This window comes from Otolemur garnettii, unplaced genomic scaffold (genome assembly GCF_000181295.1).
Source record: "Otolemur garnettii isolate 467f Iridium unplaced genomic scaffold, OtoGar3 scaffold00032, whole genome shotgun sequence".
NCBI classification, from domain to species: domain Eukaryota; kingdom Metazoa; phylum Chordata; class Mammalia; order Primates; family Galagidae; genus Otolemur; species Otolemur garnettii.
This window is the reverse complement of record NW_003852427.1, coordinates 3,208,446-3,226,423: the sequence shown is the minus strand read 5'-3', so window position 1 is coordinate 3,226,423 and position 17,978 is coordinate 3,208,446. Positions and strand designations below refer to the sequence as shown.

The following is a 17,978-nucleotide window of genomic DNA, read 5'->3' as shown; positions in this document are numbered from 1 at the left end:
AAAAAAAAAAAAGGATAGTAATATTCATCTTCAAGAGTTATTATAGAAATATCTAACTGAAAGATACTTAATTCTGAACTAAGTTGAATGTTGAATAACTATAATTGTGCTCAATAAATGAAATGAGTTGTGACATAAAAATTGCTTTGGTTTCCACAGAGAAAACACATTCATTTCCAGGACACATGAAAAAGTTTGTAAAAATTGAAGACATGTTAAGCCACAAAGGAAGTCTCAAAAATTCTTTTTAAAATTCCAAAAGCTTAAGAAAAGACAGTTATGAAATACAATGTTTATTGTATTCAAAGATTAAAAAGCCAATAGTCTATACAGATAGTTTGATAGTTTATCAAAGTTCAGTATATAGAAATCAATTGCATTTCTCTTCTTTAGCAGCAGTAAAAATGTAATTTTCAAAACTTTAAAAGCATCAAAAATATAAATTACCTAAATATTAATCTAATAAAAGAAGTAGAAGACCTTTATAAAGAAAATGATAAAACTTTTATGAGGACCATGAGAAGAATTTTAAAAATTGAGAGATGCCACATTCTTTAATAAGAAAATTCAATATTGTACATTTTTCTCCTTCAAACTTATCTATAGATTCAATTCAGTAGCAATCGAAATCCTAATTTTTCCCTCTAATTTAAAAAAATTACTTCTAAATTTTATGTGCAAGAACAAAAGCCTAAGAATAGAAGAAACGCTCCTAAAGAGCAAGGAAGTGTGAAATTTGAATTTCGGTGGCATGATATTAGCACAGAGATAGACCAATGAAATAGAACGAGGAGTTCACCAAAAAGACCCACGTATTTATAGAACTCTAATCTAGGACAGTGCTGGCCAGGTGGAGTGGCTCATGCTTATGATCCTAGCACTCTTGGGAGGCCAAACTGGGAGAATTGCTTGAACTTAGGACCTGGAGACCAGCCTGAGCAAGAGCCAGACCCCATTTCTACAAAAAAGAAATAGAAAAAATTACCCAGGTGTTAATGGCACACACCTGTAGTCCCAGCTACTTGGGAGACTAAGGCAGGAGTATAACTTGAGCCCTGGAGCTTGAGGTTGCTATCAACTAGGCTGATACCATGGTACCCTAGCCTGGGGCAACAAAGTGTGACTATCTCAAAAAAAAAAATCTCAAAAAAATGACAGCTGTCATTAAGAGTCAGTGGGGGGAAAGAAGGACTTTTTAAGAAATCATAATGGAATAATCATTAACCAATTGTATAAAAAATAGAAATTAAATGACTACAGAAAATCAAATTTAAAGTGGAACATCAGGAACTCAATTTTTAATGTTAAGTTTTAAGATACCTTTTAGATATTCAAGTGAGTACATATGGTAAGCTGTGGCTATTTCTGAAGGTCAAGGTAGAATGGACTAGACATAAATTTGGGAGTCATGAAGATATTTTAAAACATAAGATCAAAGAAAGAGCTTACCTAAAAAATGAGTCTATATAAAGAGGAGACTTAGAGACTGAGTCCTAGGCACCCTAATATTAAGAAGTTGGAGAATTCAGAGGAATTTACAAAGGAGTCTGAGAAGTAGTGGCCAGAGAGATAGGGGAAACCATATTTGTATTAGTGACCTTGAAAAAACAAATTAGTGGAAAGATGCAAATAAAAGCTTGATTTAAATGGGCTTAAAAGGATAGAAAGAGGAGAATTGGAGCAGGGAGTGTAACTATTTTGAAGAGTTTTCTTCTACATATAGGAATGGAAATGTTTTAAAAGGAGGTGAGAGAGAGGTCAAGAGGCTTTAAAAAAAATAAATAACAGCATGTTTGTATGCTTATGGTGGTGATCTCAAAGATAGAAAAAAAAATGTGCGAAGAGAGGCCTGGAAGGAAATTCTCTTTACGAAGGCTGGAATTTGCAAGAGAAGGGGTTGTCCTTAGATAGAAACGTGAACATCCATTTATAGGCTCTGGAGGGAAGATAATATGTGGGTACAGATGATTCTATACAGTAGATAGACTAGTGTACACTGTGGAAGGTCACATCTGATTGTTCCTATTTTCTTGTTGAAATAGCAAGATGGAGAAGAAAGTGTTTGAGGTTTGAGAAGAGAGGAGAAATTATGAAATAGTCATACAAGAGCATAGGAGAATGATTAGGCTAAAGAAATGTGATTGCCAGTTAGGGTTCACTTTGAGGTTCATGGTTATGAATTTGAAGCAAAAATGGTTATTTTAGTAGCTATTGATAGTAGATGTTATTGATGCCCAGATCCTCTTGGATCCTTTATTACTATTTCCATGCACACCCTGCCTTTGTTGGGTTTTGCTTCCAAAGGCCAACACTTACAGCTGTGTTCTGATGAACTGCCCCCCTCATGCTAAAGGAGCCACTTTTGCCCCTGTTGTAGTACCTGGTATAGACCTTAACCAAACTCTGTGCTGCTGAGTTTCCCGCATGGCTCTACCCCCACCCTCACCCAAGTGGGATCAATCAGGCTGTAATTACCCTCCAAGGGACTTGGTCTGATAGCTTCCTTTTGCTTGACTTACTCCCTTTCCCCAACCTGCTTTCTCTCCCATTCCTTATTAGTTTCCCAAACATTTCCTTAAGTCACTTGTGGTACATAATTTTTTTCTCATCATCTATTTCTCAGGAACCTAACCTAAAACAATAATCATTACTATGCATTTGTTTCTGTAATTATATCAAGTTATAGGGGTGTAAGCAAAAACATGGATTTAACCAGGATGAATCTTTTGAAGTGAGAAAAGAGCAAATGTATTGAAGGTATATTAAAGATAATGGTTATATAATTTACCATCACATTTCAGCTAACTAGTAAGGAAGGACATGGTGAGTAGAGGTGAAGTGAAGGACAGTATAATCAATAGGTTCTAGCCTTAAAGGATTGTTGGCCTCCTGCTGAGGTACTAGCAGGAGTAACCAGAAAGATAGGAAACCAAAGCGAGAAATGATTGAAACTTGAACTGTTGATATTGCTAAGGTGTACATAGAGCCTAACACTTAGAACGAATGGCTGAGATAGTGCCAAGGAAAATAACACTGGAGGAGAAAAATTCAAGGAAGTGACAGGCCTGAGTGTTAAAATGGACATCCGTGTGGATTTTGAATCAATAATTAAGATAGGAGTAGTACTAATGAGAGTAATAGTCAATCAAACCAAAAGCCTTAAGAAATAAGGGAAATGATCTGAGAGTAGGTGGCTGCAGTTAAACAGGAGAGTCACAGGACATGAGATTGAAAGCTGAGCTAGGAAGGCTTTAACTAGGAGGAAGAGAGGGCAGTGCCTGTGGCTCAAGGAGTAGGGTGCCGGCCCCATATACCAGAGGTGGTGGGTTCAAACCCAGCCCTGGCCAAAAAAATAATAATAATAAATAGGAGGAAGAGGAAAAGAGTCTTGTGGCAGGGAGTGTGGAGAAGGCCACAGACCCCATCTCAATTAATGTGAGAAAAACATCTACCACTCAAGAAGCCTACAGAGGAAATAGGGTCCTCCTAGAAAAGTCAGGTTTTAGTTAGAACTAGTAGGTTGGCCAAGCTTAGGGGTACATGCCTATAACCCCAGCATTTTAGGAGATGAGGCAGGAGTTTGAGGCCAGGAGTTTGAGAACAGCCTGGGCAACAGAGTAAAACCCTATCTCTACAACAGAAAAAATTTTTTAAAAAGACAAGGGAGTCAACTGTCAAATCCAGTGATTCTCAACCTTCCTAATGCCATGACCCTTTAATACAGTTCCTCATGTTGTGGTGACTCCCAACCATAAAATTATTTTCATTGCAGCAAAAGGAAGGTTGAGAACCACTGGTCTAGTCGGAGAAGATAGAGAAACTGAAGCTTCATGGTGCTATAAAAGACTATGAGTAAGGGGACTGCTTTGCCCCTCCCACCATGCGAGAAAAGGTGCCGTCTGTAGGAAAGAGGGTCCTCACCAGCCCCCAGATCTGCTGGCACCTTGCTCTTGGATTTCCCAGATGCCAAAACTGAGAAATGAATTTCTGTTGTTTATAAACTACCCAGTCTGTCTACTAAGGCTTCTAAGCCAGAGTTTGGCACCCAGACTCACCTTTCTCCTGGTCTCATTCCCTCAGACATCCGCTGTCACTGAGGGGGAAAGGGAGAAGTAGACCTAGACTGCCACAGGGTTTATTGTAAGGACTCCCTGAAGAAACTCATCTGATGACTCCAACCCCACATACTGGGTTTCCTGTCTGCATTCTAAGTGAATTGATGCTGAGGGTATATTTGTCAAATTCTTCTCTAAACAAGAAAGTGTCCCTAGGCACACATTTAAATGCAAAGATGTCATCTTTGTTAATGGAGACTGGCAAATTAAAAACTCCGCCTCTTGGGTTATAGATCAACACATTTCTTTTAGCACCACATGTCTTGTGTAGGTTCTAAGCAATAATTATGACCATTGGCTCAGTGATGTTTTTTATATTGAGGCCATCAATGGTTCTAGACTATTTGAAGGCCTGAGGCTTGGAGTAGTTGAATTCAGCCAGCACTGTGTTGACAGTGTTGGTGATGATCTTCCCAGGCAGGTGGGTTTCTGCACTTGGGGAGAGAGGTCTTTATTAGAATCATGGTAGATATTCCCTCAGAATAGAGGCTTTTAGGGGGTTGGGGGGGGGGGTTGGTTGTATTTTGAGGATAAAATTCATATAACATAAAATTTACAATTTTAACAATTTTAAAGTGTACAATTCATTTGTTTATGGTATATTCACAATGTTATGCAACTACCACCACTATCTAATCCAGAACGTTTCCATCACCCCCAAAAGAAATCCCATATCTCTTGATTTTTTCCTCTTTCTATTCCCTGGAAGCTACTAATCTACTTTCTGTCACTATGGATTTGCTTGTTCGGAGCAGTTCATAGAAGTGGCATCACATAATATACAGTTTTTTGTGACTGGCTTCTTTCACTTCATGTTTTCAAGATTCATCTATGTTGTAGTCTATTCAGTATTTCATTCCTTTTTATGGCCAAGCAATATTCCATGGTATAAATACACCACATTTTGTTTATCTCTTTATCTGTCGATGGTCATTCGAGCTGGTTCTGATTTGGGACTTCTGTGAATAGTGCTGCTATGCACCTTCATAGACAAGAACCTATGTCTTCAATTCTCTCAGCTATGTATATATGAGAGTGGATTTGCTGGGTCATATGGAACTCTTGTCTTCAACAAGAAGCTTTTAATTTTCCCTTTATATTTCCTCTGAGTCACTTACAATCCGGAAAGACCAGAGCTTTATACAGGGTAACCATAAAGTTCATGTGCAATTTAAATAGTTACAACTTTGTGACCACCCTGTATATGACTTGAGACCTGCCTCATTAAAAATGCATCCAATCAGACCTTTGGCATTTTTGAAGGTGTGTTTATAAGAGTCATTGTAATTGACTCTGCAGCAGCCACCACAGATAAATGGTCCCACGTCAGTAAAGGCAGCATAGCCTGAGGTGGGGATCATCTCCACTTTCCTATGTTGAAAGGCACTACACCAGATTAGACGGTGCCAAGATCACTGCTCTTTAATCTGATTGCTGGGCGAGGTGGGTCTGGCTTGCTGGAGAAAGGTGAAGACACTAGAACTACTATTGCATTCCATCTGGGCTCACTCTTGTTATTTCCTGATGGAGGGTGGAGTCTTGGGAAGAACCTTCAAAAATGTTTTCCCACTTTCTCTTGTTACCTATTACCTCAAGGATTGATTCTTCTCTTTATTTAAGTTGTAGTTTCTCATTTATACTGTGGATTCTTCAAAAGTCTAGTGATTCTTAACTGCCCATATTGCAAGTGAAGGTGTAAATTGAATAGTTTTGGTCACTGGAGTGTGTATCCTTAGTCCATGTGAGAATTTCTGTTCATGTGGCAAGGAAAGCCAATGCCCTGGTGTCTGTGAGTTAGCTGGGACACTGTTGCACTTCCCTGGCCCATTTGCTCACTCTGGGACCTCACTTATCAGAATTCCCAATGTACAGTGCGGCACTCAGGTGCTTCTTACAGAGGTTATTTTTAGAAGGGCAGATAAGGGGGCACTAATCCAGTTGATCAAGCATCTTTTCATTTTTCAACTGATCACTTACAATCCCTTCTCCCTGCCTTTATGTACTTACTAATAAAACATGAGATCTGTGGTCGGGAGGTGGTGGGGTCCTCTTTTCTACCTGTATGGGTCAAAGATTCTCTAGCTGCCAATATGTTGCCATCTGCTTTAATATCATCCAGAAGCTCATGTTGTAAGCTGCTAATTACACTCTTGGCTTTCCACAATTGAGATGGATTTATTTTCATTTCTGTTTCTTCTGACATTTTAGTAGGATTTGGGAAAGGAAAGCATGCCTTTGTAATTGACCTTTTCTTTATTTTTATCTAGATCAGGACAGTCCAATCCAACTTTTTTTCTCCAGAAGGGCTTTCAAGCATATGTATTGAGGAAAAAACCACCAGGTTCACTTCTTCCTAAAGCCCATAAGGTATAAATAAAGCACAGATGTAATGATAATTTTTTTGATGACAAATAATTGCTTTTTATACAAAAACAATTAAAACTGCTTTAGAAAGGCATCTTATGATTACTAAATAATAGAAAATACATTTTATTTCAATTAAAATTTCACTTGAATTGTATCCTTTCTTGTTTTTAAAAAAGACTTGGGGGTGGCACCTGTAGCTCAAGCAGCTAAGGCGCCAGCCACATACACCAGAGCTGGTAGGTTCAAATCCAGCCTGGGCCTGCCAAACAACAATGATAAATAACTACAACCAAAATAGCTGGGCATTGTGGCAGGCACCTGTAGTCCCAGCTGCTTGGGAGGCTGAGGCAAGAGAATCGCTTAAGCCCAGGAGATTGAGGTTGCTGTGAGCTGTGATGCCATGGCTCTCTACCCAGGGTGACAGCTTGAGGCTCTGTCTAAAAAAATAAAAAATAAAAAGATTTGGGGTTGAAATCTAAGACTACCTTTAGTCTATTTATCTTTTTTTTTTTTTTAGAGATAGAGCCTCAAGCTGTCCCCCTGGGTAGAGTACTGTGGCATCACAGCTCACAGCAACCTCCAGTTCCTGGGCTCAAGCGAGTCTCCTGCCTCAGCCTCCCAAGTAGCTGGGACCACAGGCGCCCACCACAACGCCCAGCTATTTTTTTGGTTGCAGCCATCATTGTTGTTTGGCAGGTCCAGGCTGGATTCAAACCTGCCACCTTAGGTGTAGGTGGCTGGCACCTTAGCCACTTGAGCCACAGGCGCGGAGCCTAGTCTATTTATCTTGAACAACACAAGTCCTCATGTGAATTTGGTTTCCTCCTATATACTTAGCTAGAAGTACAATCGGTGAATGAGTATTTTCAGTTTTACTTACTTATAAATGTCATTTATTATCGTGTATTTAAATTATTATCCAATAACTATCGACTTGGTAAATTATTTTAATATATTTCCTATGACAATCTTTTAATCTTTTGATGATAAAAAAGAAAGATTTGAATAAGCATTTTATAATAGTCTCTAAACACTAGACTTATAAAAGATAAGAATTTATAAAAGATTTTTGTTAGGCCAGGCGTGGTGGCTCACATCTGTAATCCTAGTACTCTGGGAGGTTGAGACAGGTGGCAGGAGTCTGTAGTCCTAATGAAGGGTGGAGCCAGCTACTCGGGAGGCTGAGGCAAACAGTCACTTCAACCCAAGAGTTTGAGGTTGCTGTGAGCTATGACACCACAGCAATCTACCCAGGGCAATTGGGTGAAACTTTGTCTCAAAAATATTTTTTTTCTTTTTTTTGTTAAAAACTTTTTCTGTGTTCAGAAAACAGTTATTATCTATAGATTTTTATAGGACAGGAGAGGACAGGAATCAAAGTCCTGGAGAACATTACAAGCACCATGAATATTTAGAGTATTACTGTAATCATGAGTGACAGGTGCTTCCAGGCTCAGGTCACAGGAAAAGGACCATTATGGGGTGATCTTAATATTACAGTGGTAGAAAATATAGACTCTGCCTTTCTTGGTCCCACCATGTTCCAAGAGACATGGAGAAACTTGGATGCTTAACAGAAAAAAAGTTGGGTATATTTTATTAAATGTTAACATGGCTTAATCCCCACCGATATCCCTGTAAACAGCATTCCTTGGCTCTCTTCTTTCATATCTCCCAAGGAGGCCCAGGTAAGCCGCCGTGTTCACACTCTACCACAGTCAGCTATAGGGAGCTGGGGTAGGTAGACAGGCAGTGGTGGGAAGGGGAGAGCCTACCAGAACACATCAGAACAGAGCATAATGCTCTCAGCCCCAGTACTCCCAGGATCTGGAGGACTTTGTTTCGACTTTCTTCATTTTTCCCGTTTCTACATTGAAAAAAGCAATGCTCCCACTGTGCCATCCACTTTTTGCCTCCCTAACCCTTTTGTCCTCTCCCCTTGACTGCCCCACATGCATTTCCTGACACGAAGGTGCTGCTTAGATGTGGGTTTAGTTAATTCCCTGCTCCAGTTATTTCTGCAACAGCTGCTTTTCTGAATCCTCATGTCTAAATGAGCTGTGTGGTTTCCCCTCCTTGGAATGGTCAGTCACCCTTGCCCGAGTCTGGGGCCAGGTGACTGTACATGCCAATGAATCATCCTTACTTAGTCTTCATCACAGCCCTGCTGCAACCTGTGCCCTTGGGTCCTAAGTGATAGGCCCATACCTCTGTGCTGATTAAGAAGGTCATTTTCTTCCCATTATCTTATCTGGGCTCCTGCTTCAGCACCACTTTGCCCCTAATGGCCTACTTTCCCAGTAATTATCTTGAGTTCCATACTAGCTCCAGTTACCAAGAAGGATCCCCACAAGTCTCTTGGAAAAAGGAGCTTCCTTTGATCTCCACTAGGGGCGGATACTTTTCCCTTCCCACCACTGCCCATCCACCTGCGCCAACCCCCTATAGCTGACTGTGGTAGTGTGCTAACACAGAGGCTTACCTGAGCCTCCTTGGGAGACATGAAAGGAGAACAAGTCAGTGAGCAGGGAACTGCTGAGAACAACAGAGAAAGGGATATTTTATAATAAAATCTGTGAAATATTTGGCGGGGCATGGTGGCTCATGCCTGTAATCCAAGCATTCTGGAAGGTCAAGTCAGAAGGTTCACTTGAACCCAAGAGTTTAAGACCAGTTTGGGAAACAGTGAGACCCCCCTATCTCTATAAAAATAAAATAAAATAAAATAGCCACATAAGGTGGCATATGCCAGTAGTACTAGCTACTTGGATGGAAGGCAGAGGCAGGAGAATCACTTGAGCCCCGGAGTTCGAGGCTGCAGTGAGCTACTATCACACTACTGCACTCTGGCCAGCAGAGGGAGACTGTCTCAAAAATAAAAAAATCTGTGACATATTACAGTAAGAAATTATTGTCTTTATATTATGAGAGCAAAAATTAAGCCTCATGCAGGTACCTATCTATCTATCCTAACTAAACTGTCATTTTTTAGTGCTGGTCTAATTTATAATTATGATGATTATACTAAGACTAATGTTAAGGAAATTATTAATATATGCTCTTGAGTTTTTGGTTGACACTGTTTTACAATTGGTTTCTAGCCTTAAGGTTAGCTCACAAATAGTTATTACATTTGTGTCTCTGATTTTTAATAGTCCATTATCCTGTTTAGATTGATAGAGAATTTAAAGTTCAGAAAGCTTTGTTCTCTATTGGATTTCCTGTTCCCAAGCCTATACTGTACTGCAGTGATGCTTCTGTCATCGGAACGGAGTTTTATGTAATGGAACATGTGCAAGTAAGTTAACAATCTTATTCTGTTGTTGCTTTTATTTTTAATTAGGAAGTTAGTTATGATGCTTTATTAGATCAAGTTTTATTGTAATATTAACTAATTATGTAGTATAGTATTCTATATTTTAGGTAATTAGTTTGCTTTGCAAAGGCTACAAGGTTTGTTTTAATTTGAGCACATAATGAGGGAGGGAGGAAATAGATCAGGAACAAATTTAGTAATGGGTGGCTCGGCGCCTGTGGCTCAAGCAGCTAAGGCGCCAGCCACATACACCTAAGGTGGCGGGTTTGAATCCCCAGCCCGGGCCCACCAAACAACAATGATGGCTGCAACCAAAAAACGGCCGGACGTTGTGGCGGGCACCTGTAGTCCCAGCTACATGGGAGGCTGAGGCAGGAGACTTGCTTGAGCCCAGAAGTTGGAGGTTGCTGTGAGCTGTGATGCCATGGCACTCTACCCAGGGGGATAGCCTGAGGCTCTGTCTAAAAAAAAAAAAAAAAATTTAGTAATGGGTGCATATTGACTTATTCTTAAATTTTCCTATAGGTGGCAGCAAAGTATTGGCAACAACCAATAACCATAGGCAACAGGGAAAACCAGCTCCAAGTAAAATGATCAAGCCATTAAGAACAATCAATTTCAATTGTTTTTTAAATTGTTTTTTGTAAAATATAGTTTGAGAGTAGTTTTGGCTTTTAAGTTCATTGTGACATATCCTTATATTTTCCTTCTGGCATGCACGTTCTAATATCAACCATGTTTCAGAAATGAATGTTTTTCTAGCATATTTTACAAAGTATAAGTTTTGGTTGCAAAACATTTAAATTGTCTATTTTAATAACTTCCCTAGGGTCGAATATTTCGTGATTTCACAATTCCTGGAGTTAGCCCACCAGAACGTTCGGCCATATATGTGGCCATGGTAGAAACCTTGGCCCAGTTACATTCCTTGAATATACAGTCATTACAGCTGAAAGCATATGGTATAGGAGCTGGGTACTGCAAAAGACAGGTAACGTATCCACATAAAGAGCTACATTTTTTTCGAGTTCTTGGAAAAATAGACACTATTAGTCAAAATAAAAATCTTGATTGTATAGTTTCTGAAATTTAGCTATGACTTTTGACTTTATCCTTCATATTGATTTGTAGTTAGCATTAAAAATGTTTCTATTTTTAAATCAGGTGTTGTACAGCAAAATCTTCTGTTCCCGAACCTTCACTTATTTTTCTGTACAATTTTCCTTTCTAAATTGGGCTAGCAGACATGATTAAGCTTGACTGCGTATTAATGCCTGCTGAATACTGCATTAACTATCAAGAAAATGAAAATGGGTTCTTCCCCCACAGAAATTTGTGGTCATTTTTGAGAGACCTATATATGAATCTCATATATAAAAACTTGAATATGGTACAACATAGTATAAAATCTAGTAGAAAATTTTTTTGGTGCTCATTGTAAGATCTGTGGCATTCAGAGAGTGGAAATTGGCATGCCTTGCTTATTTGGGGAAAGCTTCCTGGGAGAAATATCTTGTAAAGAGTATTTAAGGACAGATAAAATTTCAAATGGTCAGGAAGAGATGGTGAGCATTTCAAATCCAAGAAAAGCAAAACTAGATATGTATCGGGCTGTTTCCCTTTGTAAACTTGTCATTTTGCAGGAATTGAAGAAAAACAAGGAAACTAAGGTTTTGAGAATACTTATAATATGCCAGGGCCCACACCCAAGGAATTGTGGACCTTCTTTTTTAATCTTTGCAACAACCCTAAGACGTAGGTATTATTACTCTCATTCTGCAGATGAGGCTTACATAGATCCAGTAATACACAAGTGGCTGGGACACAATTTAAACCGAAGTTGGTATGATTCCAAAAATCGAGATATTTGCTCTTTTGCACCAAATTGAGCAAAGATACCTTGGGAAATGGAGCGAGATACAAAGAGATAAATAATATTGTTGGAGGACTTTGAGAGTAGGTTGATTTGTTTGCATTCAATTCTAAGAACAAAAAAAAAATCTTTGCATTACTTATACCTATATTATATTAAGAAAATTCTATGGATAATAAGAAAAGGTATTAAAATAAAAAGTAAAACTCTTTTTTCTTTTTCCAGATCCCATATTCCCTTTTTTAGGGCTCACTTTTTTCTTGTGACTTTTTCCAGAAATTGTCTGTGCCTATTTGTGTATATGTATGTGTGTATGTGTCTTTGTGTGCATTTTTGTCTTCCACAAAATAGTTGCTGAATAAAGCAACCACCTCTCTTGATGCCTAAGCCAGTATTTTTTTTTTCCTGATAAAAAGCTAGGTAAGTAAAATGAACTAGATGGAAGAGCCACTTAGATGTTTACATTTTTAGGCTGGTACGTGTATTACTGTTTTAGGCTGACTCGAGTATCCCTTGTCAGTGATCTTCAGCATTTAGTAGTAAAACGTGATTTGATATAATTTAGGTTTGTTTTGATTTTAGAATTACTGGATCTTAACATTTATTTCAATTTAGCTCTACCATTTTTCTTATTTAAATATCTTTAGATATCCACCTGGACAAAGCAGTATCAAGCTGCAGCTCATCAGGACATCCCTGCCATGGAACAGCTATCTGAGTGGTTAATGAAAAACTTGCCAGATAAGGACAATGAAGAAAGTTTGATTCATGGAGATTTCAAACTAGATAATATAGTTTTCCACCCAAAAGAGGTACTATAAGCCATGTTTACAAGAATTTAAGTAGATCTGATCTGAGATACAAGTACTAAGTAGATATTCCTCCCAGAGCATTGAATGAACCCAACCCATCTCCCTTCCTTCCCTATAGCTCAGAACAGTCTTCACCACTCAAAACTTTGCCTATAATCCTAGCCCTTTGGGAGGCCAAGAAGGGAAGATCCCTTGAGCTCATGAGTTTGAGACCAGCCTGAGCAAGAGTGTTTCTACTAAAAATAGAAAAATTGCTGGGCATTGGGGTGGATGCCTATAGTCCCAACTACTCAGGAGTCTGAGGTAGGAAGGTTGCTCAAACCCAGGAGTTTGAGGTTGCTATGAGCTAGGCTGACTCCATGGTATTCTAGCATGGGCAACAGCGTCAGACTCCATCTCAAAAAAAAAAACTTTCAGAAACAAGTCCTGTAAATTTTCAAGTATGGGTAACTACCTACCTTTAAGTCTAGTTATACTTGCATATTGCTGTTTTCTTCAAAGAAATTTTTTATCTACTTAAAATACTTAGCTTATAAATGTTCTTATGCTTTCTTCTGGTTCATTTACATTTTTTGTTTTTTCTTATCCTATATGATGAAGAATTTTTAATTTATTATTAACATAAACTCAGAGAAGACAGAATTCCAAAAGCCTCTTTGAGACTTCAAAAGAATCACATTAGATGAATGTCACCTTGCTCTGTGTAAATGTACACAGTGTACTCTTCAGAAAGAATTCTAACTTTCCACTGTGCCCAGAGAATGAGGCCTCACATTACAGTATAGTAGGAAGGAGGAAACTTCTTCAGTTCTCTCATTAACTCTATGTCTTTGGCAAGCCACTTGGCACTTAGTATTCCTGCATAAATTAGGAGATTTCCAGTTCCCCAAATCCCACTTCTCAGAGGAGGATTTTCCACATTCATCAGTTTTCTCAGAACGCTAAGATATTTTAGGACAAGAAGAGCAGCTCTAAATTTAAGTGCTAAGTTTCTGGGTTTTATGTTCTTTCTCTATAGGAAAAGGATGGAGGGAAATATCATTATAAATTACATTGTTGTCAAAATTCAAAGTAGTATAAATCAATTAAAAGTCCAAAAATAACAGAAAGACATTTGAGTACATTTACCAGCAAGACAGAAAATTTTTAATGGAAAAGTCAATTATACATGTAATTATATATGGGTGGGCATGTATGTGTAACTTTTTTAATGGTACTGATGAATTCTGAATTCTAACTTTGTTAATTATTGACCTTTATATTAGAAAGTTGAATAATGCTCATTTGTAACCTGGAAAAATTATAAAAGCATGTATCTTAAAACATAGCAGGATTTGGCCTGTATTATATATTTCACTTGATTCATTGATATCTTAGGAGCCTGCCTTTGAATCAGTCATATTTCTTTATATCTTTTATAACTGGTACTTTTCAATTCTTTTTTTTTTTTTTTTTTTTTTTTTTTTTTGAGACAGAGCCTCAAGCTGTCCCCCTGGGTAGAGTGCCATAGCATTACAGCTCACAACAACCTCCAACTCCTGGGCTCAAGTGAGTCTCTTGCCTCTGCCTCCCAAGTAGCTGGGATGACAGGCGCCCACCACAACGCCCGGCTATTTTTTGGTTGCAGCCGTCATTGTTGTTTGGCGGGTCCGGGCTGGGGATTCGAACCTGCCACCTTAGGTGTACGTGGCTGGCGCCTTAGCCGGTTGAGCTATAGGCCCCGAGCCGTACTTTTCAATTCTTAAAAAAATAAGAAAAATTCCAGACCCAGATATCCTAATGAATTATGTGTTGCTTAGTGAAATGTTTAATTTGTAGGATTAGTCTTAATATGCTAAACGTAATCATAAACTCCAATAAGTACAAAATTATTTTTCTGTTATATTTAATATCATATTTAAAAAATATTTCTCATAAGATTAAAATTATCAAACAGGTATAATTTTCCTTCAGAAAAGCAAGACATTCAATGGTTTGGGAGAAGAAGTTTTTAGAAAAGGAAGTCATTGGCTCGGTGCCTGTGGCTCAAGCGGCTAAGGCGCCAGCCACATACACCTGCGCTGGCGGGTTCAAATCCAGCCTGGGCCCGCCAAACATTTATGCTAAATTTTCATTCCCTAGCAGTACGACCTTGAAGCAAGTTTTTTAACCTCTCTCTGTACCTCAGTTTTTATTTTAATATTTTGTTTTTGTTTTTCCTGTTTCTTTTTTTCCCAAGCTAGAGTGCAGCAACACCATCATAGCTCACTGCAGCTTCCAGCTCCTGGGCTCAAACAACCCTCCTGCCTAAGCCTCCTGAGTAGCTGAGACTACAGGCACACACCACCATGCCTGGCTCATTTTTTAAATTTTTGGTAGAAACAGGATCTCACTATGTTAGCCAGGCTTGTCTCAAACTCCTACCTAGGTTTAAGTGATCTCTAGTCTCAGGTTCCCATAGGATTACAGGTGCGAGCCACCTTGCCTGGCCTAACTTTTTCTTTTGAAACAATTATAGACTTAGAAGAAGTTGTACATATAGTATAATAAAGAGAAGTTCCGTGTATCCATTATCCAGATTCCACACAATCAATCTTACACAACTGTAGTATCTATCAAAGCCAGGAAACCTGCATACCTTCTGAATTGAAGAAAAAAAAACAAATTTCAGAGTCGCTGGGCATGTAAAATAAAGTCATTAAAGACTACTTCATTAGCTGATAGTTGGAACATAGCTCGACTTATTTTATTATCCTCTCTTTTCCATTCTTTTTTGCTCTGTTTTTCTATTCTGTTTTTCTAAGACTGCCTGTCAAACTCTATTCTTCAGAAAAAAATATTAAGGTATAAGTAAATCTTTTATAATCTGTACTAAAAAAACTGGTTATAGGGAATGCAATTACAGGAGACATAACTGTACAAACATTCTGTAATGTTAAGGTTTGAAGGTTTTTTGGTTTTTGGTTTTTAAAACAGCAGGTTTTATTTTTATCAGAAAACACAAGAAATAATACAAAACAAACTTAAATGACAAACCTAGGAATGTGTAGAGTAAGCTAAGTTACTTAAAATACCGTTTTTTTAACAAAAGCACCTTACTTAGCCTCACAATCTCTTGTTTTTTTCCAGTTACTTATTTGTAAAGTATTCGAAGCACGTTTGAGTATTTCAGTAACATAACATGTTTACTGCAATGTTTAAAGGAATTCCAGTTTTCATGGAAATTGTTGATTTTCCAAATATAAATCTTACTGGTAAAGAAATGTTTAAGATTTTTGAGTTTAATGGAAAAACCTGTCATTTCAACTTGAAAAATGAATATATTCAGGTGGTGCCTATGGCTCAAAAGGGTAGGGCCCCAGGCCCCTATGCCGGAGGTGGTGGGTTCAAACCCAGCCCCAGCCAAAACCTGCAAATAAAAAAAAAGAAAAGAAAAATTAATATATTCAATTAGAAACATCCACTGGAATAGATCAACTTAGTGGTCTAGAAATTCATTTTTTTTTTCTTTATGCCTCCTCTGCAATGATGTAAATTGATTGTTCTTACTTTAGAATCCATGAGCCCTTCATGACGTCATTTGACTTTTTATCCTGCACAGCCGCGTGGTCATGATCTGTCATTTCAAAAACTATCTTCTTTAGTTATCAGTTTAACTAATAATTTTTGACTGTGGATGTATGTCAGTATAACTTTAGAGTTTCCTGACCTTAGGTTACTTATTCCATAATCTTCTCACTCCTTGACTTTATATAATTTTTAGCCCTAAATTTGCTCCATATTTTGCTACAGAGTAAAGTCACGAAATCAGGTTAACTGGGCCTGGGTAATATTTATGTTGCATCATTTTATCTAGGCCATAACTTCATCTCTTAGTAAAACCTGTGACTTTTTTTAAAATGACTTTTTCAAATCTTTTCCATTCTTCTCAAACTCTCGAGTTTCTTGTCCCAGCTAGACTCCCGCTCTCAGCGTACGGTCTTGCCTTCTGCTTGATTCATGTCTGTCCTTTCAGTCACTTTCCAGCACAGGCTACGTTCTAGATACTACATGTTCCCTGAAGTTCTCTTGATATTGTTGAAGACATTTCAGCCCTCTACATTATGTCCCTTCACGCAGACTGATAGGGGATATTTTTCCTAGCCTCACTACCAAGAAAGGATTTCCTCTTAAGCAACTAGTTTGTTTTTAATCTACATACACTGTAAAGACTGTGATTAATCACGGTTCACACTTTATTTTCTCTGCTAGAACACTCAGAGCAAATTTTGCTACCCACACTGACAATTACACATGATCTGTGACATTCAGTGTCATGTCATATCTGGTGTGGAGCACCCCTTGTCTTAGAAAATGGGTATGGATGGAAAGGCACAGGCCTCCCACTCCCCAGCCACGAAAAGCTGTTTGGTGGGAAACCTGGCATTGAACTATTCCTAGACCACCTGCTTCTAAGTTGGAGTTTCTGCATAGTAGAACAACTCTCCCTGTCTTTTGAAAGCTCTCAATGCAAGGGTTTGTAAATAAGTACATAAAATAATAAAAGTAAATAAAATATAAAATGAATAAAAAAGAAGAAAAAATAAAAAGGAAAAATTTTATGTAATAACCTTATTCCTAGCTTTATTGTTTTATTAAAAATTCTAAATTATATTATTTTTTCCCTGCTTACTTTGTCTGCTATTTGCCCTGTTGGATTGCATGTGTTTCTTTTATTTTGAAAGGTAATACATGTACATATTAATAGAATTAGTAGTGTAAAAAGCATACAAGGAAAAATAAACCTCTGTAGAAGATAATCAACAAAACTAAAGGCTTTCAGTTGGGCTGAGGTTTCAGAAAAACTATGAGAAATTATTATACTAATAAGTTCTTTAGCTGGGCGAGATAGCTCACACCTATAATGCTAGGACTTTGGGAGGACATGGTAGAGAGATTCCTTGAGGTCAGGAGTTTGAGACCAGCCTGAGTAACATAGTAAGACCCTGTCTCTAAAAAAAAATAGAAAATTAGCCAGTGTGGTGGCACACACCTATAGTCCCAGCTACTCAGGAAATTGAGGCAGAAGAATTGCTTGATCCCAGGCATTTGATGTTGTAGTGAACTATGATGACGCCTGCTCTCTAGCCTGGGCAACAGACCTAGACCCTGTCTCAAAAAAAAAAAAAAAAAGAAAGAAAGAAAGAAAGAAAAGAAAAAGAAAGAAAGGAGAGAGAGAGTTCTTTAGCAGTAGTAAAGTGAACTGGTAAATGTTGATCTCAACCACTCGGAGTTATATTGAACTTTTTATAGCTCTGAGCATAAATAGGTACAAACATAATTCTAATAAACTTTTGCTAATTAACTTATACTAATTGATACAATTTGATGAACCATTAATTTTTCTCACTGGCCATTGTTTTATAGCTTTGTGTAATTACCCAAGAAATAAAAGTTTCGGATATCTTGAAACAATTTCAGAGAAGTTTCCTAAATTTCATTAAAAAAAAAATAAATAAATAAACGGCTCGGCGCCT

At 38.0% G+C, this 17,978-nt stretch overlaps 1 protein-coding gene across 1 annotated transcript in view; it reads left to right on the top strand.

The window, feature by feature from the left end:
• The window catches only part of ACAD11 (acyl-CoA dehydrogenase family member 11), an 82,484-nt gene that overhangs the window by 1,591 nt on the left and 62,915 nt on the right, over positions 1-17,978 (top strand). The window contains exons 2-5 of the mRNA XM_023513069.1: positions 6,383-6,482; positions 9,655-9,780; positions 10,628-10,789; positions 12,319-12,483. Coding sequence (XP_023368837.1) covers positions 6,383-6,482; positions 9,655-9,780; positions 10,628-10,789; positions 12,319-12,483 — 553 coding nt within the window. The remainder of the gene's footprint in view (positions 1-6,382; positions 6,483-9,654; positions 9,781-10,627; positions 10,790-12,318; positions 12,484-17,978) is intronic.